The 22,957-nt window shown below is 42.4% G+C and overlaps 1 protein-coding gene across 7 annotated transcripts in view; it reads left to right on the top strand.

The window, feature by feature from the left end:
- Positions 1 to 22,957, top strand: part of rxraa (retinoid X receptor, alpha a) — a 168,585-nt gene that overhangs the window by 69,396 nt on the left and 76,232 nt on the right. For all 7 annotated transcript variants that reach the window (XM_037752976.1, XM_037752975.1, XM_037752974.1 and 4 more), the window contains exon 2: positions 17,437 to 17,550. In XM_037752976.1, the coding sequence (XP_037608904.1) occupies positions 17,437 to 17,550 (114 nt within the window). The remainder of the gene's footprint in view (positions 1 to 17,436; positions 17,551 to 22,957) is intronic.

Below are 22,957 nucleotides of genomic sequence, written 5' to 3'. Positions count from 1 at the left end.
CGATCATGACAGTGTGGGGCTTGCTTTCTTTAAAATGTGAATCTGAGAGCCTGAGGGCCGTGTAATACACACGACCTCTCCACTATGCTGCACTGGGAAGCATTTTCCCTGTGCCTTTAGGTTATCCTGTATGCAGACATCTCTGTGCGGCCCTGCAGAATGACCTTGCTCCGGCTCGTTCTCTTGCCTGTCCCTTGATCCAAATTAACTTTGCTGTTTTAGACCCTACTTTTGAAGAGAATGCACCGTTGCTCAGCTCTAAGCCGATCTGACGGTCTGTCTCTCTTGGTCAGTAATTGTTATTTGAGATAAGAGTTTTTGCCCCGGAAGGCAGATTTAGTATTTTTGGAGCAGTCTCATGCTTCGCTGGCTCATCGCGTCTCGCGGCGTCTGCAGGTAGACGTGCAGTGATGTCACGGATGACATTTCAACAGAAGGAGTTACGCCGCAAGCCCTCAAAAGGTGCCTCACCTCTCGACCTCGACCTCGCTACAGTATCCAAATAAACCAGATTCTTGTTGCTGTAGTTATTTGGTTCTATGCACCTGAGGGCTTGTGTGCTCTCACTCCTGGTTTACACAGAATAACTTCAGATACATCTCTTAAGGTTAACCAAAGAATTTAATATTTTATCTCATAAATGCCTCTAATAAATACCAAAAACATACAAAAGTTTAAACTAGTGATTATCAAGTAGACAAATGTGTCTTTGTTTATTCTCTTACAGAAAAACTCACAACACACTGTTGGCAGCTACAGTATATCTTGTTGGTAATTATACGGTCGATACTATTAAATGTTTCAAAGTAAAACATTTGTATATCCTGGTCTGGAAAGATTATACTGTAAAATTGCAGCTTTTTAAAAGCCATCAGACATTCATAAGAGTATGACATATGATACTTAATAATTACATGCAGCTATTATATATAGACTTCAAAGAAAATGCAACATTGAGTTTCCATCAGTCCATTCATGTAAACACATTCTGTAGCACGAGGGTTATGTATGTAATATAAGGTCATCTGTTCATAATTTCCTCAGTGTACAACTCTGTAGATCTGACGCCAAGACCACACTGCCTTGTGTGAGCAGCACGCGGTGGCTACCTTGAACCACGCGCGGCATGCATAAAAAAAATAGACGGGACCTTGAATCTCCACAAAAGACACGGGTGATACGCAGCAGAGCTGTGCAGCTCTCGCGGGCAGTGTGGCTGCTCTAACCTGTTAACATGGGGGCCGAAATAAAAAGCAAGAGGTCCCGCGATGCACACACGGTGCTCACGCAAACAGTATGACCCGCGGGTAATATTCATTGTAGTAGCTGCCTACTGGTTTATCTGCACTCTTAAATGAAGTGATCTAAATGCTCTGCTCCTGGCCCTGTGACCCTCAAAGCCCCGGGGTCAAACTGATTGGAGAGATGAGCGATATGTTGGTCTGGGCCTTCAGTGGCATTACATCACATTGATTGGCTCGTATCTCCAGTTAGGGTTCACTTATTGAAATGACGAGCAGCTAGCGGCAGTCTAGTGCATAGCGCTCTCTCTGACAATCACACATGCAGACACACACACACATACGTATATACTGTATAGTATACTATATATAAATGTGAATTAATGATTGATATTCTTCATTCTGGGCTCCACTGAGCTTTTCACCAGCTTAGCCTGTAGTTTTCCGCTTGATTGGCAGCCATAGTTTCCTCTCTCCGTGGAACAGCGTGGGCGGCGGGAGGGAGGGGTTAATGGGTACCAGTGACATTTAGCATCTCACATCATGTCACCCTGCATTATACTGTATGTGCATCTCAGTCATTCATTTGATAATCCACTCAGACAGGCTTTGAGTCACCGTTGAACTGCCCTCATTGTGAGCAAGTTTTTGCCATTGAAAGCCTCACATATTTTTAACTGATGACTTTTTTTATAGTAAAATATGAACTTTTAATTTTGACTAGTGTTTTAGTTGACTCTTCTACAGGATGTAACTAAGCATTAAGCCAAATGTAAGACTCACAATATTCACATCTGTAGTGTACGGGACAGTAAGCTGGCACAAAAAGTGACATGTTGTTTATACTGGAAAATGACATGATTGAAACAATGTGTTGACCTCTCTGCATGTGCTTCTTGATCCACTGTAATATGCAATCACAAGGCAGAAAAGTTATTTATTGTCTACCGTCATCAAAGTATGAATCATGACCGTCTATCCGAGTGTTGCAAGATTTTCACATAGATCTTAAACAAATATACTTTGAGTTTTTGAAGGCCAATTTTGCAAATCTTAACAAAAACTGCTGCAAAATAGCAATAGTTCTCGTTGTATACTGTGTTATCGTCTTACAAAATTGTCCAAATTAATAATTCCACATTTGGTGACAGTGGACAGTTACTGTCCAGTCGTTACGGCACACTTTTGCTGTCACTTTGTAAGCTTTCGGAACGCGTGACATCTTTGTTTTTGAACATTTCCCTGTCTTTTTCCTTCACCGAGGATAATGGACAGTGCATGATACAGCCATTAGCCTGTCACAAAGGAGCTATCTCATACTGGAACCGTGTTCCCTCCTGTTATGATCATTTTCATGCTATCTCGGGCTCCGGCTTTGTTTCCTGTCTCAGAGGGAACGGCTCGCTCGAGTCTTTAATGCTCGCCCGTTTTTTTTGTGCTCGCTGAAAAGCCTCCGCTTCCAACCAGAATCCAGCGTAGCATCACACTCGCTATGCCGAGACTCATCCCCCCCGTGGAAGAGAAATAATTTATAAAATGAAAAAGTACATTTGTTGTGTAAATGACCACACGCTGTAGGATATTTAATCCTGCCTGCAGTCGATCCCAGTCATGTGACTTGACCTAGTTTTGTCTGCCTCTCTCTGCCTCTCTCTCCCTTTTTCTCCCTTTCATTCTCTTTCTCTCTTTCTCCCACAGTCTCTAAGTGTTGCTTTGCTCTCCTCTTCTTCCTCCATCCCTCTTTCCCTCTCCATTCTTCTCCCTTTTGTTCGCCCCCATGCTGGCTGCTGTCTGTATATTTCTGTTCCTTTTTTTATGACTGATCCAAGGATTTGTCCTCTTCCTCCTAGTGTGTTAATAACTGTGTCCAATAACTCTGTCCTTGATTATGTACTGAACACAAACCAATTTCAAAAATGAAGATATCCGTCATGTAAAGGAAGTGACACTAACTCGCAGAATGAGAGCAGAATATGTTTTATTACTGAAGTCGTGAGTCATCTCGTCCTCATTGGCTTCCTCAAGATCTTTACCCACAAGACAGTTATGCAGAATCATTTCTGCATAACTGAAATATCAGCTGATGAGTATGGAGCAGGTCACATTTTACTTTTGCAAGCAGCTTTTATTTCTGTTTTCATTAAGCAGCATTGTGAGGGATCTCTAGAGACAGTGTCCAAAATGAACTGTTTGACTCACCGGCCAAGGGGACTGGTAGATGGAAAAAATCCACCGGCCAAGCATATTTTTTACCGGCCAAAATGATAAATTGCCTTTTTGTGTCACATATACATTTGTTTCAGTAGCCTACATTTCATTGAGTTAATAAGGTTGAATAAACTTAGAGAACTTAATCAATAATTAATTTACATGTTTGTTTGGATTTTTTGATGTTAACAATGCAGCTAAGTTAAATTTAAATATTTTTTTAATACCTCTTCTTCCAATGTGGGGGATAGCCTTCCCAGATTTACTCGCCAAACCGAAAATCTACCTGCATTTGGCGCTTGGCGGATGTTGATTTCGGACCCCGCATAGAGATTATCATCTTCTTTTCTTCTCCGCTTTGTTCGGGCGTCCTCACGTTGGCCCTGACCTGTAAGCCAACGCATCCTTTTCAGTCTGTTAATTTATTTATTTTTTTTGGTATTTTGAAAGACACAGTACACAATACATATTCAGTATTAAGACTCTTATAATACTGCAAAGACGGATGCTGTTGATTATTTCAATGATTAGATTATATTTTATGGGTATGATTCTACCCAAATTAGTATGATCTGGTTCTTTACCATTTTTGTCGTGGTGTTTTTGTCTTGAAGCTTATTGTGACTTGCAGTGGTGAATAAAATGCAAAAAGATAAAAGATTATCCGATTAAGTGTTGCATATTTCACCGTGACATCATGTGGGCCTTTGTCTGGCTTTGCTCTGGTGTTTGAAAGCGTAGACATTCTTCTTATTGCCCTCTTTATTTTACATTGTTAGAGTTGTGGGAATGCTATGCATACTGTATGAGTAACCCATTGAAAACAGGCCAAACTGTAATATAGTGCATATACTCAGAATGGAGCCTCATTCTCTAAGTGTGTCATCCAAAGACTTAAGTTGCATAATCACCCTCAAAAAAGTGCTCAAAAGATGTCTCTAGACTTCTGACGTAGACATAGATTTCTTCTTTTAATACATGATTATTTTCCTGGCAGTTTGAAGGACTGTTCTTTTCTTGAAACTGAGGAGAGGAGAACTCTTCCAGTCCAGCAGTCTACAGGTTTGGTACTCGTGGTGCCACTTGCTTCAGCCACCTGCACTTTGATAAATGCAGAAAGATCAGAAGAGCCAGGCAAATTACCTTCAGCTAAATATTCCTGTCACATATGCTTGTAAAGAGAAAAGAAAGGGGAGGTAAAGTTTTGTGCTTTGCAAAAATATGGCCTTTGGATCTAAGAAGAGGGTAGATGGTAAAAAAGATAAATGGCTAAATGGACGTCCCTGTAAGAGCAGCTGCAGCCTGCTTGGCCCTGTCTCAAGTGTAACGATTTGGTCGCCTCTTGGAATGCGTGGCATGTATCCATTCCTGAAGAGCACAAGAGATCACTCAGGCTTTGCAATAATACTGTAACCCATAACAAGCCTCAGCCTCAGCTGCTGTCTCACTCTCCCAGAGAGCACAGTACACCCCACGTGTGGGTGATTGTACACACTTTATAAGTGCATCCATACAAGCTATTTTTCTATGGTGGCCATAACAAGTGGTTTACGGGCTATTATCTCTCTGCAAATACCAATTAATGATGTAGCCTGGGTGTTTTTTAATGTCAAGGCTTTGTGAAATAGAAGTCTTTGCTTTTGTTCAATGTGCAATTAGTGTTTTCCGAACAAATTCCAACGAAGATATCACTTCTTTTTAATTTTCTCTTCTCTAAATCCAGAATATTGAACGGCACAGAACACATCAAACGGTAGCATTATATGCATTATATTGTATTCACAGCTCAAGGTTGGACAGCTACATTATCAAGGAGGGGGAATTATTTCTCCCACCTTGAATGGCATTCTCTGAGCGAAACAAATGATTATACGAGATTGATTATTCTATAGTAATCACTCCTATAGAGTTTTTGAAGGTAAGATTCAAAACAATGAATGAAGGTCTATTATCATGGATCTTTTTGCAGGATTGGCCCATTGTAAGAGTAATTATTTTAGTGGTGACTTTAAAATGCTCAGCGAGTTCTCGTTCCTTCTTACCTTATTTCATAATTTTTACATAACATGCATAAAGAGCCAAAGAGCAAGTTTAGCCAGAACTCTCCTGGACGTTCTCAAGTCTGTACTAAAGACCTCAGGATTAATTAGGCCTTTGTTGTTCTAAAACTACCTCAGATGGTAAGTTTGGGGAAAATGAATGTCATCTTCCAGGTCATTTTTTAAAACAACATGTTTATTTACACAAATTTATGTAACAGTCTAATTTGGATTTCCTGTCCTCACATTTTATATTTAAAAAAAAAAAAATTGCTTCAGCCTCCAGAACGCTGTCTAAATAAATACAGTGCATGGTATGAAAAAAAGAAAAGAAACTGTTTACACCTAGAGCTGTCGCGGTGATGGAATTTCTCCTGCAGTGATAATGATTGGCTCAGCAGTGCAGTATGCGGTATTATTGCCAGTTTTCTTTGTAAATTACTTCACTTATCCTGATTTTATTGTTGTATAAAAAAGCTTTATTCTTAGGTTATTATTAGGTATATTGTTGCTTTTTAGATGACAGTTTTGAAACTAATCAAATACTTGTTTATTGTTAAATATAGAACACAAAAGGGCGATGAGGCGTCACGTGTTGTTTTTTTTTTTAGCTGAGGAGCTTTGCTTGCATATGGTTGTTATGACACAAGGTAGAGAACTTGCTTTGGATGAAGAAGGCTGAAGCATGTAGCGAGAGAGGACGAATCCGCCGATTTATGTGTATTAGTTTCTCCTTCGTTGTAGATGTTGTTGTTCAGCACTTGTAGCCTACATGTACGATGTGACGGTTGGTCTTCGAGGTATTTGTCCCGCCCTTCCTCCACTGTGATTGGACAGCCGGGAAATCAGTAACAATGACAAGTGCAGCATTTCAACCCAAAGCTGAACATTTTTCAGCTCTCAGCGACCAGAAAAAAACACCAAACTTGCAACTCTCACAGAGAATAGCACATTGTAAATACACGGCGCTCCTATTACAAAGACGGGAACATAGCGGTTGTGGCGGCTGCTTGCGACCCCCTGCGTTTGGCTTGTCAATAGCACGGTATTGCAGTATTGCGGTTATTGCAACAGACAAAGGAACAGTCTCTCTCAGTCTCACACAATTAGAAGTAATGCCTTGAATAGCTGGATTTCCTTCACAAATGACTTGCTTGGAGCTTGTAGATGCCAGGTGGAAGTTTATTTTTAAGAGTCAATCTACAGCAGTCTTAAGCCATGCCATTAATATCATGGGACCGGAAACGTTGATACTTGAAGTTTTGTTCAGTGAGAGAGCCCTGTTGTCTCCATTCATTATCTTGGCCCAAAATCTTCATTCCAAATCTTAACTTTTCTCTGTAAGCACCGTTTTCCTGTCCAAGACCTCCTCAGTTCAGCCTGGCTCAGAGTCATATAATGATACTGGATCGGAGGTGTGCACTTTACAACCAATTTACTGTAGATTCAAAATCCTGGACAGGATTATTTCAATATTTCCCCCTTCTGGAGTCCCTAATGGAGTTTTACAGTAAACAGGCTGGAATCAACATTGCTGGTTTTAAAAGCCCCCATTCATATTTAATGCCTCCAATTTAAAGAGGCATTTTAGCCAAAGAGTGCACTTAATCCCTGTTTTTAAAACTGTCCCGCGAGCGGTCTGTCTTGTGTAATTCTTATTCGACTGTATTATGAATTTTAGTGTTTTTATTGTCGTTCTGTTTTTTTAGTGCACACCCATGCACAGCAGCTGTGGCTCCAGATGTTTCTAATTCAGGTTTTTAAATTATGTACCACTCCATATTAATGTTTCACGTAACAGGTTCAAACGCACTGTTTCCCATCATGTGTATATGTACCTGTCTTTTAATCAAGCTTTTTAAAATGCAGCTGCATTTCCATTTTCATCCGTGTCTAAAAACATACAGAAATTATTTTTTATATTTTCATAACATTTTTTATCGTCTATACTAAAAATGTGCTAGTTCCACCATTCAGATGTGAGTATTTGCTGCTTCTCTCTGTTATAATCTGTGGGTTTTGTATTTTGTATTGGCATTTTCCCCAATGTTCTTAAAATTGAAAATGTTATGCATCATGCATTTCTTAAATAACCAAATATTTTTAAGGTACAGGTAAAAGCCCTTTCATAAGAGAACGTTGTCAAAAAAAAACTTTGAGAGACCAGATGTTTCAGTGTAGTCGATTGGGTCCGAATTTTTGCGTTTACACATATGCCATGCCGGCTTCAGTGAGGCGGTGGATGCAGAAGGTCTTACAACAACAAAGACAGAGTGAGCATGCCTTGACTTCGGCGTGCTTCGACCTTGATTGGTGAATCTGGGTCAGAGTTATAGGACAGATTGTTCAGAAGAGAGGACAGGAGACGTGGGTGGCAGGTCCTTCCTCCTGTTTTGTCCTTGGGTGTTTGTTTGTACACATTTACATCCTCAGTACGCAGATTCAAGATGTACACGGCATGAGGAGGTTAATGGGCGACTCTGTGCTCCTGTAGAGACGGGAGTGTGGGCGTCAATTTAGCGGGCTAACAGGAAGCGTGCTCAGGGACCTTCCAGCAGGACTCAGGCAGCCAGTGAGTGGGCCACAGGTCGCTGCGCTGTACCACACCTCACTTTCTGCCTGGGAGCACCTCTGCAGCTCTGTTGATGCCTTAGATCCACCCCACCCCCGCCTCCCAACAGAATATTTATCTCCATACTGTGAAGCCAAGCTTTATTTTAACATCAATTGCTCGAGGTAATTCTCTTTGATCACTCCAAAATATCAGCTACGATCAAGGAAAATCGAGGGCATGAACTACGGCCAGAACCGTATCCGATTGCAACCATTAATCAGGACTAAAAATAGCACTTTTGACGCTAGATTAAAAGCAGTGCAATCTAGGGTGAATCCTGCAAAATGTTGGATGAATTTCCGCTCCGCGATCCATTAGAGGACGCACATAAAACAAAGTTTGATCTCTCCCTCTCCGTGGGTGATATTTCACAGCTGAGAAAGGGCCAGTGTGCGCCGTGCCAAGGAGTGCTGGCGTGGGCAGACAGTCCGTCATGTGAACGGCTACTGTAAAGATCAGCAGAGGAATAGTAGATTTTTAAATGCTTCCTTGTGTCCATTCCCGGGTGAAAGGAGCCTCTTTTCCCCTCGCAGCTCTTTCTGAGTCCAATCACACAAATTTGATTAGAGCCGTTTGCTCATGGAGCTGCTCCGGCTGCTGGGCTGCAGTGAGGCCCTTGTTCCCCTATTTGCCCCGGAGAAAGCTTCTTACGTGCACAAGCAGTCTTTGAACCGACCCCTTCTTTTCTTCCCCTCTAACCTCATTTACCACACTTTATCCCCCCCCCCACCACCCTGTATGTCTGTGGCTGCTCACCAGTGGCCTGCCTTTGGCTTCATCACGTCACAGAAAGTGAGACAAATGGCTGTTATAAATTATCAGGAAGCACTGCCTTGGTGTCATCTAAGCTTAACCCCGGCACCGCGCTATATGCAATGCAACATCTCTGTGGGAAAGGTGAACGAGCCACAGCCAAAAATACATCCGTCTGTCTTTCGGTATTGAATACTCCTAGAAGACTTATTTCATTACTTTACAGCCGTTATGTTTGCAGGTGTATGTCTAGAAGCAATCGAGTTTGGTTTTGGCATAAAGGTGCATGTGGGAAAGAAATCAAACTCAAAGATTAAACAACTTCTACACCAACCAATCCAGTGACTCGTGGGTGAGGTGAGGTTGGTTATTCACACCAGAAAACTGCAACAGAATTGGAAGGAAACCCGGTGGGCGGAGCATTGTCAGCGGCATATTTTGCCACAACCACAACCACACTTTCAACTAGTTGTCTCCAGACGTGTGTTCTCTTTACAAAGTGTCAGAATTATGTCTGGCGCTGCGAGAGTAGTCATAACTCTGGTGTTAACAAAGGCAGCGGAGCAGCAGCGCTGTTTAATAATGATGTATTTCTTTAAACTGAGAGGCACATCAGTCAAGGTTTTAAGCTGTATCGAATAGGTGCAAAATAGTGTTGAGGTGATGGTGTGTGGAGCAATATTTCAATGCAGTTTTGTCCTTGTTTGTTGTCTCTTGCTGCCATTCAATAAAAAAATCTATATGCCACTTTTCTCTAGCTGTTTTGCCAAACTTTATATTTCTTAAAGCAGCATGCATTTACAATAAGTAAAAAACAAACTCCTGATTTAACTCGACAGAATTTTATTTTATTTTAATTAGTATTTAAATTAATCCAATGAGTGTATTCACATTGTAATTTTAAGTTTGTTAAAAGGTCTAAAAAGTTCTAGAACATTTTTTTTTTTTTGAGAACGGCCTATGGTTTGTAGATAGACATGTGCTGCTCACTAATAACTGTCCTAAAAGTCACTGTTTTACAACATCATCTTTGTCAGCTCTACCTTTTCTACAGATGCCTTGCAGCTTCAAATGCCACACCGGGGCAACTGCCACTTTCATTATTCTGAGGCTGTGTGAAAGTGCAGACTCAATTTCAGACAAAGTAGGAAGGCATGTTTTTTTTTGAAAGAGCCGTTACAGAAAGGTGCTCTTGTTCATTTCAAAAGCGCCCCAGTTTAGGTCTCGCAAAACACAGTGGCTTAATAAGTCATTCAATAAAGCTGTCCAGTAAACTTTTTATTGCCAGCCCAGACCTCAAACAGCGGTTGGTTTTGTGACTCACAGCGCAAGAAACAAATGGAAGTTGCAGATTTTAGTCACTTTTTTTGTTTTCCGGTTAAGTGAGGACTACTCATAGCCATCAACCCTTTTTAGTCGTTTTGTGAAAGGAAGTTGTGCCGCAAGTGGTCTGGTTTGTTGTGGCTGAACCTGAGAATTATGTCTTCCAGCCAAGGTCTTCATGGGTATCTGTTTCTGCAGATTTTGTCTAATCTTCCATTAGGGCTAAAAGAAGCCCTCAGGTGGCCGATGTTGCTCTAATTCATCCAAGGCCGAGCAAATTATGGCTCTAAAAAATCTGTAGCCACAGTGAAAAGCAGGTTAGTATGCACTTTTTCTGCGTGCAAGCCTTGATACAAGGGGCATCCTGTTTGGTTTGACACAAGATACCAAATAAAATACACGACATACTGCAGAGGCCTGTAAGTCTTTAAGCCCTTGTTCATCTTATGTCTTCAGACTCAGTTCACCTGCTCCGATTGACCCTTCCTGTGTCCCTCAAGGTCTCAGTAATGGGGTCTAACTTATGGTATGTGTCCACAAGAACTGTGGACACATACCATACGCTTCCAATTCATTATCTATAAGCAGCTGTGGAATGCATTCTGGTAGCGCAGCGTTGCGTTTCGAGAGACAGACCATCATGTTGGTCGCTCATACTTAAAGGTGTGGTCTAGGCTACTTTATGCAAATCAGGGTTGTCCATCCAGCGCGACCAGCCACCCTGGAAACTCCTGAAAAACTTACATTAAATATACTATACTATACTTTATTATACGTGAAAAAGTTTCCAAACTAGCCGTCATGTTGGTTCCGGTTTGAAAGATGGGAGCAGCAGGCCTCGAGTGAAAGCGTTTGTCCAATCGGGAGCCTGGCGGTAGCCCATCAAGCGTCAGGGTGGAATCAGGGTGGAATTTCAACCCAAAGGCAGTGTTTCCGAAACTGAAAGAAGGCGTGTAATCAATCCAGATAGGCAGAGAAACATGTAAACAACAACAAAACGATTTACATGTGTGTGTAAAATAAGTCTATTTTTCTAGCAAGTATAATAGTATGATCAGCATCTAGGTATCGCCTCCAGTAATCTTCATGAGGTTTGCTTTGTTGTCATGATAGATCTGCTCCGGCTTTGTTCTGGTTGAGATAAATAAGAGCTCAGAGGCATGTTTAAATTTGTCTTTTTCTTCCCCTTCAAAATGGATATCATCTAGGGGGAGGGAAGACAGTTTGCTGATGGAGCAGATATACTCCGAAGCAGGCTGGATGCTTTCCATGCTGATGATCGGGATCAGAGAGGGATGCGGCGCTCAGATGAGAAGTGTTTGATTATCAGCTGATGGGTCCTGAAGTGTCTCTTAGCTCCTCACAGAGAGCTCACTGAAGTGAAGAACAGGGAGAGTTGTTTCAGCACATAGGCTCTGTCAGAGTGGTAATTGTTGGTGTAATGAGACGGTGGGGCATGGGATTAGGTCTCTTCAGAGAAAAGCAAACATCAGAGGATCATTAAGTCTCCTACTTCGTGCCTTTTCATTGATAGGAAAAACGGCATGAAACGCAAACACGTAATGTGTTTGCAGAAAGAATTGACATAGTGGCGATTAGTGATAGAAAATAGAGAAATATGGTCACCACAAGTTCCCAGAGCTCAAAGTGAGGTCTTCAAATTGCTTGTTTTATCTAACTAATAGTCAAAGAAACCCAAATATTCAATCTGATTATATAAAACAGAAAAGTAGGGCTGTCAAAGTTAACACAATAATAACGTATTAATGCAAATTTGTTTCAACGGCACTAATTTCTTTAACGCAGTAAGGCAACTTGCGATTTTTAAGTTGTAGCGGCCTCAGTTTCAAAGCTAGAGAGAAGATACCGGTATCATGTGAAACTAGCATACTAACATACTAGCTTTTCGAGAAGGAGGCTAAATAATGCTCCGAGCATACGCTAAATTTTGGCGAGTAAAAACTGGCGCTTGACCTCTGACCTCAAGATACTTGAATGAAAATGGGTGCTATGGGTCTTCTCTTTACAGACATGCCCACTTTATGATAATTCCATGCAGTTTTGGGGCAAGTCATAGTCAAGTCAACACACTGACAGCTGTTGTTGTCTGTTGGGCTTGAGTTTGGCATGTTATGATTTGAGCATATTCTTTATGCTGAATGCAGTACATGCGAGGGTTTCTGGACAATATTTGTCATTGTTTTGTGTTGTTAATTGATTTCCAGTAATAAATATATACATACATTTGCATAAAGCAGCGTATTTGCCCACTCCCATGTTGATAAGAGTATTAAATACTTGAGAAATCTCCCTTTAAGGTACATTTTGAATAGATAAAAAATGGTTGATTAAAATATTTAATCGCAAATTAATTGCGATTAAATATTTTAATCGATTAACAGCCCTACAGAAACGTATTTGGAAACAGTAAATGGAAGGATTGTTTTCTTGATACATGGTTTCAATGGTTAATCAGCATTCATTCATTCTGTCCTACGAAACAGAAAATCCAATAAAATGGATATCTGAAGGACATGTGGGAAAACACTTGATGGACACACTCGAGTCTTCAAGGCCGTTGCAGAGGAGGGGAGGGAGTATAGAACTGTCTTAAACAGGTTTTCTCCTCATGTGGAGCTTCGAGGCATGCTCTAGTATACAGCTGAAGGTGAATGGTGTTCACGACGATGAGCGTGGCGATTGATGGCTCCTCTGCCGGTCCGTCCTCCTGCGCGCTCTACAAGGACCTTAGCCCCTGGAGTCCCATGTGGGAAAGGCTTTTTTTTTTTTATTGCACCTGGGAGATGCATTAAGGGCCCAATGAACTTTGACCTTGGGCTTGATCACCCTAGCAACGTGGGACACGAACAATCGTTGCACTTAAAGAGAGCTCGGCTGCAATCCCTTAAACACTCATAAATGCTTCAATGTATTTCATTCAAAAGACTCGCAGGATCTTGTAAAAATCTGCGAGCACTTTCACCGATCTATTTGTGATTATGAGAATTGTTCTGTTAATGAAAATAGTTCAGTTGTTGCTCTTATCAGTGAGGTTTGTTATAATGGCAAATTTACACACCTTTGTTTCATTACAACCTTGTCATTAAGCCTTTCTTTTATTAGCCTCATATATAAATAAAAAGCCCTTCTTTCATTAGCGGAACATCTCAAAGGCTTGCCTTCATTAGCACAAGGTTGTAAATGCTGGATGCGATTTCATTAGCAGCCTATCTTTAATGAGGAAACCCCCAGCGTGTTTACATTGCTCTGATCCCCCTCAATTGCCAGTATGGATAATGCTGATTGGCTCCAAGTGGGGGGAGCATTTGAGCTTGTCCCCCCCCCCGAAGATTGGATCCTACAGTTATTAAAGCCAATGAGATCCTTGCTGCTTTAGAAGTGAAGAGCGAGATCAAACATTTCTGTAATCAAGGACCTGCTAAAGTATACGAGCCAAGACGTATTGATGCAGTGTGATATGGAAGATTTAATGACCAGACATGTACCAAATCTAACCTCTCGTGACAGATCCTGAACCTGCACATACACGTCCAAGCTGCCGCACTTTCATCATTTTTACTTCAAGGGCCTGAAGAGTAAAACCCTTCACTGAAAATGATTTACGATGCTGTGAGGAAAAAAGACACGTACATGCCTCTCAATCATATTTCTTCAAATATTTGTACAAATGTCAAATAACTGACTGTTTGATGATTCATTTTTTGTAATTAGATTTATCTGAAAATTACCATATACATCTGTGTATTTATAGCAAAGGACATGTATGTTTTTCTTTAGGTGAAATCCCAAGAACACCATACTGTTAACACCGCTCTGTCCCGTGGGAACATTACTCCAGTGGATGGCTTTCAGTGTTGGACTCGTTTTGGGGGGGAGCTGCTGTCTGCTTAGTTTACTCCTGATTTTGGAAAAGTCCAGTTTGACTTGGAGCCCGGGCTCATATGTTAATGCCTTAATGTTCAGTGACATTGCTCAGAGCTCTGTACCATGTGTCATTGTTTGGCCTTCAACCCCCGTTGTACAACCAGGAATGTGCCGTGTTCCTGGAGAATTGATTCATTTGGTAAAAGTGGGGGGGGAATGTGGCTGATTGTAATAGATGGAGCAGGACTTTTTTTTTTTTTTTTTTATCAAAATTTTACAAGATTCTTCCAAGAGGAAACCAGAGTGCATGCACCTCATCCATTGAGTACTGAAAATCTCCTTCTGCATTGAGATCCACAAGTAGGAGGAGTGCTTTTGAGGCTTTTTTTAGTGTTAGTTTAAATTCTCAGCGCTTGGAGGATAACAAAGTACCCTTAAATATTCTGTTTTACAGATGATAAAGAGATGGAAGGCCAATTTCAATGTCCTTTTGCTGACGGTATCGCAGTATATCGCAATATATTGAATTGTTACCCCAGTATCATGATACGTATCATATCACCAGATTCATGCCAAAACACAGCCCCAGACATGACAGTCAACTATGTGATTTATGTGTGTTTCTGTACTTTTTGTAGTATAATTTGAAATGTGTGCACTACATTCTGGATGTGTATGCATGGCACAATACAAAACAACTTTACTTACTGAGTTCTTGTATTGGGGGTGACGACAGACAGATATCTCTGAATTTTGGCAAATCATACCGAAATGATCTCATGTTTGATTCTGTTTTGGAGTGAACTAATCCCTTAAGATAGACAACAATTTTTTATTCAGAACTTAATCATACACATACACATTGTCTTGACTCAAATCCAGCCATCTCTTAAGCCGTTATTATGTAGAATCAAACATAGAAACATAAATTGTCATTGCATTCGTCTCATGCCCTTCCAACATGCTTTTACTCTTAACAGTTTCCATAAAACTGTGTTTAAGAGTCTTTGGATGTATTTTTTCCCAACATCTGATAACAACAACAGCATTATTGTGCTCCGGAAAAACAATGAGATAAAGCGTACGAGGAGAAACATGTTTGCTTCTACTTTAATGAGACAGTCTAAATGCCCTCCTCGTCTGTTTTATTTCATTCGCGATGTTCAGGGTGATCTCAGTCTGCCTGTGTTTGCTCTTGCTGGTCCAGACTTGCTTTGCCTCGTCCGTCTCCGCTGCATCCGTAACGCTAATCAAAGCTTTGATGAATGCATCGGACATGAAACCCACATAACTGCACACACACGTGCACACTCAACTCACACTTGCACACCCAACTCACACTTGCACACCCTTATAAGCAGAACGCATCCCAGACAGCTTATCATGGGGAACTAATTCAATATCCCTTTGCCTGTTTTAAATGTCATTCTCTGAGCTCATCCGGAGTGACATGTTTTTCATGGTGGAAATAAAGGCGCTTTATTGGGCTCAGAAACACAGAGACGGGAGGAAGGGGGGGGTCCCCTCCGCCTGCTGCTCTTGATGTTTGCTGGAAATCTAAAGGTCCTCATGAGGAATGAATAAAGTTTGGATTTGCGGAGATGTGCCGGTGCCAATGAGATCCGCATGAGCTACCCGGTCGATAAAGACGGAGTGAATCCTCCTCTGACTGAGAAAAGTGAGGCTCACACAGAAGTTTCTACTTTGGCTAGAGGCTACAGTGTCAAAAATGAAATGAAATGCCACCCATATGCCACATTTAAGTCTGCAGTATCTACAGGGATATTCAGGAATTTCAAAAGGCCATTAGTGCAAGGGTTAGTGCAACATGGTGATAGCTAGAAGGGATTCGTCTTGTGTAAATATGACGTCACGTTCACGTTGTAATCGGAGGGACTCGGAAGGGATTGGATGCCCCTTCGCGGGGGAGAGAAGACTGTTGTATTAACGTTGTATACAAACAAAATCATGCCAGTTCACTAGAAACTCCTTCAGCTCACTTCAGTGGAGGCTCCGGCAGCGACTAGCAACCCACCCAGATCGGGCTTCCTTGCAGTCGGAGCTTCGGCGGGAGGTGGACAGCTCGGTGCAGAGCTTCACCTCGCTACTGGGAGCTAACACAGACATCACGCTGCTGAAGGCCCAGGCTGTATTGCTGGGCCCGCTGGAGGGAAGGGGAGGCACGGGAGAACCAGAACCAGGACTGCGCGGGGCAGACTGTCAGACCCTGATGCAGTAAAAGAATTAGGTTTTCTAAAGGGACTCTGGTGCTCTGAAACACGACCGCTTTTGTCCGTAAGGGCCGCCAAAATCAACACAAAATGATGATGAAATTAAGATGAAGATAATAAAAAAACAACCTTAACCTTGAACATGATTTATGACTTCATTACATTACTAGAACCTTAATCTAAAAGAAATTACACAAAGCATTCAAATTAGCCTCTAAAAATGTCACACAGAGCTGCAAATGCAATTTGTGTAGAGATACAGGGTGCCTGCAGAAGTAAATACATGAACACAAACTTTCGCAAACACATATAAACTTTTGCAAGAGTTTTAGACGTATCCTTTCTAGCCATAACCATGCCACAGGGTCAGAGTTTGGCACGGATTTGCAATTTATAGTTTGATTTGGTTCCAACTTTCTGGTGTATTTACTTATTTTTACATCCTCCTCCAATGAATATTAGAGTGCTGTAATACAAGCAGTATTTCTGCTAAACATTTCTGCCGTAGGTTTATTTGTGGCTCTTCCTCTTTGCTGGATAATGTCAGCGACGGGTGACTGCTGGTCTGGAGGGGGTTACAGCCTACTCAGTTGCTTCATTGTGCCGGATAATGACTTCCCTATTGAAAATGACCCCCGTGACTCCAGAGACAGACAGTAAGACGGCCTCGTCCAGCCCCTCGAGGCACCTCGGCCTAATCTGGCATTTTGCCCACACAGAGCTGCTAACCTCAGTCCCCCTCTCTGCCCGGGCCGCTTTTTTGCCTTCCTCCAGGCCAGCCTCACCCAGTGTTCTGCAGGCTCCGTCCACTCTGGAGCCGTCGCCCCGGGTACAGCCACAGAGCCGACATGAGCAGTGAGCTGGTGAGGAGGTCAGAGTGAGGGCCAGCTGGCGACAGAACTGTAAATGTGAGAGGTTGGCCGGGTCTGATGGTGGCACGATGCTGGCGGGAATATATCTTTTAACTCACTCTTCACCCCATGAGCATCAAACAAAGAGCGCCTAAAGGCAAAATCTTATTTTTGGCGTCTTTTTTTCAGCTGGAGTCGGCCTTTTGTTACACCAGTGTTGTTCGCTCACAAGAGTCCTGTTTATCATCTTTTCTTTCCGTCTCTTATTTTTCTTCATGTGTTTCATTACAGGGTTCCTGAAGCCCCAGTGCTCGTTGGCTCCTCCCATGCAGCGAGGCCGTTCAGGCGAGGCTTGTTCCTGTTTCAGTGGCATGTGTCCCCTACATCAGCGGCGCCCATCCTCAGGTAACACTTACTGTATAAACAGCTACTTGGGTACTTGTCAGTTCTGGGGTAAAATGTAGGAGAATGCACTTGTGAACTACTTTTTTTTAGAAAATGAGGACCCTGTGATTATTAGGGGCCGTACAAATGCCGCGTCTTTTGCACGCTCAAATCCATTGTTGTCAATGTCGATGAGGGACAGGCGCGTTCAAACACGGGAGTGATGCGTTCCCAAGTGCCTGTTTTTCAGGGCGTAACGGCTGCGCTCCGAGATAAAAAATAGTTCAACTTTTGGAACCCTGCATGTTATGTGACGAGGAACAACTAATCACAGCCGGCAGATATCTTCTTTCTTACATAAATATCAGTCTACGGTAAACATATGGAGGACAAGTTAATCATTTTAGTACAGGACTACCCAAAGCTTTATCATCTGTCCCGCGGACTATTGTACTTGCTTTATCCTTTCTGTCCGAGGACGTCACAACATCCGGTTGAAACGTCAGCCAGCATGACAGAGAAATCGAGCAGTAAAGCTACTGTGAGGGATTTACGGTGCTGGAAATGAATTTATCTTCGTTTTGACTTTGTTTAGTTTAGTCAGTGAGGCTTTTACTACTAAATTACCGCAACTTCATCATCACTATCGCAGCGCGCATGTTTTGGTTGCTTAGTAACGGCAGGCGCGACAGTAGCGCAACCTCCCAAGCACCTTGGATTAAATGATGACAGCTGGCCTTTTTCCAAGCGTTTTAGACGCGGCATGTGAACGGCCCCTTTAAGTGCAACTCATGACCTGATGCACCTATGGAGACTGTCTAATCATCCAAAATACAGTAGCATCTCATTTAATGTACTTTAATTTATGTATGTATACGCATGTTATGATAAATTGTTTGTACTGGTTTTGTCATACAGTGGAAAGTATTGCTCTGCCGCACTCACACACATGCACACACCATCACCTCCGGTCAGAGGTGTTGCTGGGGGCCTTTTTGGAGGTAGCGTTCAGCCTGGTATTCATGCTTAATGGTGTCTTTGCATGCGGAGCCCCAGTGATGGACAAGTTAACAGTGTTGCTCTGAGATCGGTCCCTTCCTCCAAAACACATCAGACCACCCACCCCCCCCTCCCATCCCCTCCCTCACAGGCACGTAGGGTCGGACCCCAGTGGATATTCTGAACTGTACTGTCTGGTATGTTGCTAATGAATAAGGGACAGAGCTGTGCAGAACATGTGGTTAATGCTGATACATTTATCACTCCATCCCCGAGGCTTGCTCTCTCTGCAGTGTCGGCGCTGTGACCAGCTGAGCCGCCTGTCATGTGAGGAGGGCATGACTCGCATGGCAAGGCAAAGACACGTCAACATATAAACAGCTCCACGAGAGCAACTGTTTGATTTTAAAGTTAGATACTTTTCAATTTCTGTCCTTGGAACTAGAATCTCACAGTACATGGACGAAGTCGAAGTATGTTCAGGCTTATTCTATGTTTTGTATTAGTTCTGAAAATCTGTCTTTGAGCAAAACTTTACATGTAAATATAGAAGATCTTTTTTCCATTTACTTTTGGAGAACACAAGCATTTCGCTGAATTAGCTCAGAGTTTAGTCTCTTTGTTTCATTTTTTTTTTGCGCAGCACTACAAAATGAATCACTCCTTTCTGCTTTGCTTGATTTAATTAATTTCTACCCTACTTGAAGTGCTTTTAGCTGCATGCGTGGAGTTTGCTCGTTGAAGTGGTTCATTGAATTTAAAAAGGTACAAGCAAGTATCATTAAATTTTATGTTAAATCAGTCCTCCAGTGGTCATGAAATTTTATAATCTGCTTTACAAATCAGGACAAATTAAGGAAAACACTTAAAATGTTCATGAAAAGGCATGAAAATGCTTCTTTTTTTTAAGCAAAGATTCGCTGTTCCTCTTTAGGACTCCTAACAAAACCCCATGACAATTCAAGGTTCTGTATCATAAGATCTAGATAACAGTGAAAATTACAACAATCTGTTCAATCTGCAATACAATCTACAATTTGACAGGCAAAGAGAGAATTATTTCTTTCTTGTCTTTATCAAAACTGCCTTTAGGTCTTTCCATAATTGAAATCATCCCATTATATCTGCCAGATAGAATCAGATTTACCAATATGATTACCGCAAACATTTAGTTTTTGTGAAAATGTCGCCCTCAAGAATCAAAAACACGGCCGTCCTTAATAACCTTGACAGATGTAATCCTTTTAAATAGGAACGGAAATGTGAATGGATAGTACACGGCTATAATATCATATTTGTTACCCAGACAGCGTATGCAGCTTTAGTTAACTTTGCCTGGTTGTTGCATGAAGCCGTTCTGTAACTGGAAATTGAAAGTTCAGGACAGGACACAGACCACTGGGGCAGATGGGGAATTATGTCCCAGCTGCAGATCCAGACATCTCGAGAGAAACTACAACATGTGTTTGTTTGTCTAACATGTACAAAGAAATGTCTCTGTCTTGAATATTTCATCCTTTTAACCCTTTAAAAACAGACCTTTGGAACATGAAAGATGTTTTATTGTGTCAGTGGAGGCGAGATGAGAACCCACTACCCTCTCTTTCACAGACATACTTTACTTTTTCATGGACATGTTCCTGCACGATCGGTGAGGTGTACAGTTTTTCCACCAACCTCACCCCCTTCCTTGTGTATTTTACAGAGCTATCTTGATTGATTGCAGCATTTTTTACTGTCACTGCCTGAAGTAAGGGTGGACGCATTTCCTCAACAATTAGGAGCATCTGGATTAGAAGTGTAGTCTCGCTGAACTATGTCAGAGGTTTTCCTTCTTTGTGTTGTGGCTATTTTAAGAGCTGCAGCACACTAGGATACAAGTCCCATTAGATTGTTTTGTCTACCCTCAGATCCAGGGGCAAATGGAGAGGAGAGCAGGAGTGAAGAAGAAGGATTTTACTGTCTTCTCTTGTGATGATGTCTTGTGAGATGTTAAACAAATCCAGTGGTGTGTTAAATACTCCCTGAGCAGCCAAGAGCGGAGTGTACTGCTAGAGTAACTGTTAAGTCATAGCAGCAGAGGTTGGACAGCCACTCTGGAGTCTAAAGTTTATAGACCCTGTAATAATCATGGGTCTAATTATGGAACGTGTTACTATAAATCCACCAGTGTCCTCAGATTGTGTGATTGTCCTCCAATCTCGGCGTTCCAGCCGCCCGACGACGGCCACAATGACAAGCTGCTGTGGGAGGCGCGAGGCGTGCAGCGGTGACCGAGCAGGAGGTTTCTGGGAAGGCTTGCGAGCCTCGCCCGGGGAGCCGTATTCAGCAGCGATCTGCTGAACTCCACGCCGCACACTGATGTGGCCGGGCTCCGGTTTCGGCGGTTTTACATTGTTTGGGCTTTTTCAAAAAACAAACTCTTACTGGAACGGGACTGTGAGAAACGCAGTGTTCGGGACCTCGTTTTTTTCCGTAGGATCATTTCAAAAAAGCAATCATTTAGTGTTTTTTTTTTTTATGAGAAAAAGGAGTCATGATGGGAAAAACGTTTTCTTCTTTTTTGGAATTGTGGTGTATGAGGTGAGAGTGAGGGAAAGCATAAAAGAGAGACAGCATTGAAAACAGGGCTTTTTGAGAAGGCCCTCACAATGCAGGCCTTGTGCTGTGATTTGGTCTGTCCTCACCGAGCTGAGCAGAGGAATGGAAAAGATTATCCGCAGGAATGTCTGGGGTGCCCTCAAACGGAGCGGGCCGCGTGACTGGCCAATGGGAGCGAGGCCTGCAGAGCGGCGGGCTAATTTTTTCCTGATGAACTCAGCCGCCTGCTCCACAATGCAGTCTGATTGCCAGGGCTGAACCCACATATGGTCTGTGTTTGGAGGGTCCAAATGACAGGACCAATTCTGCCTGGAGTGAAAAGGGGGTGGGGGTGTTGGACGTAGATGATTATTACTGGCTCCCCCTCTTTTTTTTATTTCATTAGGTTTAGATATGGCTGAGTGGTGTGCTGGAAAATGATCTGACTGTCCCGCCGGTATATTTCTCACTACCTGCTGAGGTTAACCCACCAGGTGACCTGTTAGCTTTTGATTCATCACTCTTTATTGATGGTGTTTTGCTCAAATAAATAGCAATTATGCCCAAAGCCAAGCCACATTAGTGTTCACGGCAGTCCCACTTCATTACAGTGCCTCAGAATTATCTCACTGCCTCACAAATCCTGCCAATTAATTTGGAACCCATTTACTATTCAGAGTACTTGGAAAGCAGCTCCATAGCCCCTCCACCTCGAGCCGGGCCAGAGTAAACTACAGGGAAATGCAAGTGACACAGCTCCAGCTCCGTGAAAGGAATGTGTGTGTGTGTGTGTGTGTGTACGCGCTCATTGTTTTTCTGTGTGGCGTTTTTTAGCATCAGCGCGGCAGTAAAAAGCCATGTGGTGGGCCTCTGGAGAGAGAGAGGCAGCATGTGTTTGTAGACCTTGTGGTCACACAGCAGGGTTTGAGACTAGAGGTTGGGGTTGGGGAGACGGAGGCGGCTAAAGAGAGAGGTTGAGGAGGGGGGGTAAAGTGACTCCCGGCTCCTCATATTTCCCATCGCGGGGTCCTGCAGAGGTGAGGAGGGTCACAGAGAGGGAGCTCGTTAGCCTCAGCGTGCTCCGCGCTGCCCGCGCTCTAATTGGCTGGCCGGAGTCGGCGCTCTCGCTGGCTGCTTCCTGTCAGGTCAGGAGCCAGAGGGGCCGGAGGACGCCAAGCTGCCGATTACGGGCCCTGGCCCCCATTCATTCAGGACACTCACTACAGGTTATTCTTCATACACAAACTCCAACTTTCCAGACTCATCTTAAAGCAGCAACCAAGAGCTAATCTTTGCATTTTGTTTTAATGATAGGGTTTTACTGGAGGCCAGAGGACTGGGGTTTGTCATAACTGGGATAAGAGCTGCCAAACTGTTCAGTTAATTGGCTGTTTTAATTTATATTAAACTTATCAGAGACTGTGAGATGTATTGGCTGTGGTTCCCAAGATATACAAACTCCTCTTGCTGCTCTTTCAATGATTTTGAAGTCCCTGACGTTTGAAGAATGCTTTATGCAGTTGTTGTACAAATTAAATGGGATGGGAAGCAGAAATGTAATCTAATGCAATTATATTATCAGGAGGAGAGTTTAATGCTTTTCCTGGTCCCTTATATGTAAACATGAGAACAATGATAGCATGCTAAAATCCAGCCTGATTAATATCTGTCGCTATTCTGTGATTTAACAGAATAGGGCTCGATTGAAAACAACTTTGTTGCAGCGTATTTACAAAACCTCACAGCTGTTGTCGCTTGGTATCAGATAGCATATATAAATTAAAAAAAAGAAGAAAAATATGGCTTTTGTCAAATTTAAAAATTGAGGCAAACATTTAATTTAATGTAA

The sequence above is a fragment of the Sebastes umbrosus genome, chromosome 19 (assembly GCF_015220745.1).
Source record: "Sebastes umbrosus isolate fSebUmb1 chromosome 19, fSebUmb1.pri, whole genome shotgun sequence".
Classification (NCBI taxonomy): Eukaryota; Metazoa; Chordata; class Actinopteri; order Perciformes; family Sebastidae; genus Sebastes; species Sebastes umbrosus.
The sequence above is the reverse complement of the archived record's forward strand: the minus strand, read 5'-3'. Positions and strand labels throughout refer to the sequence as shown.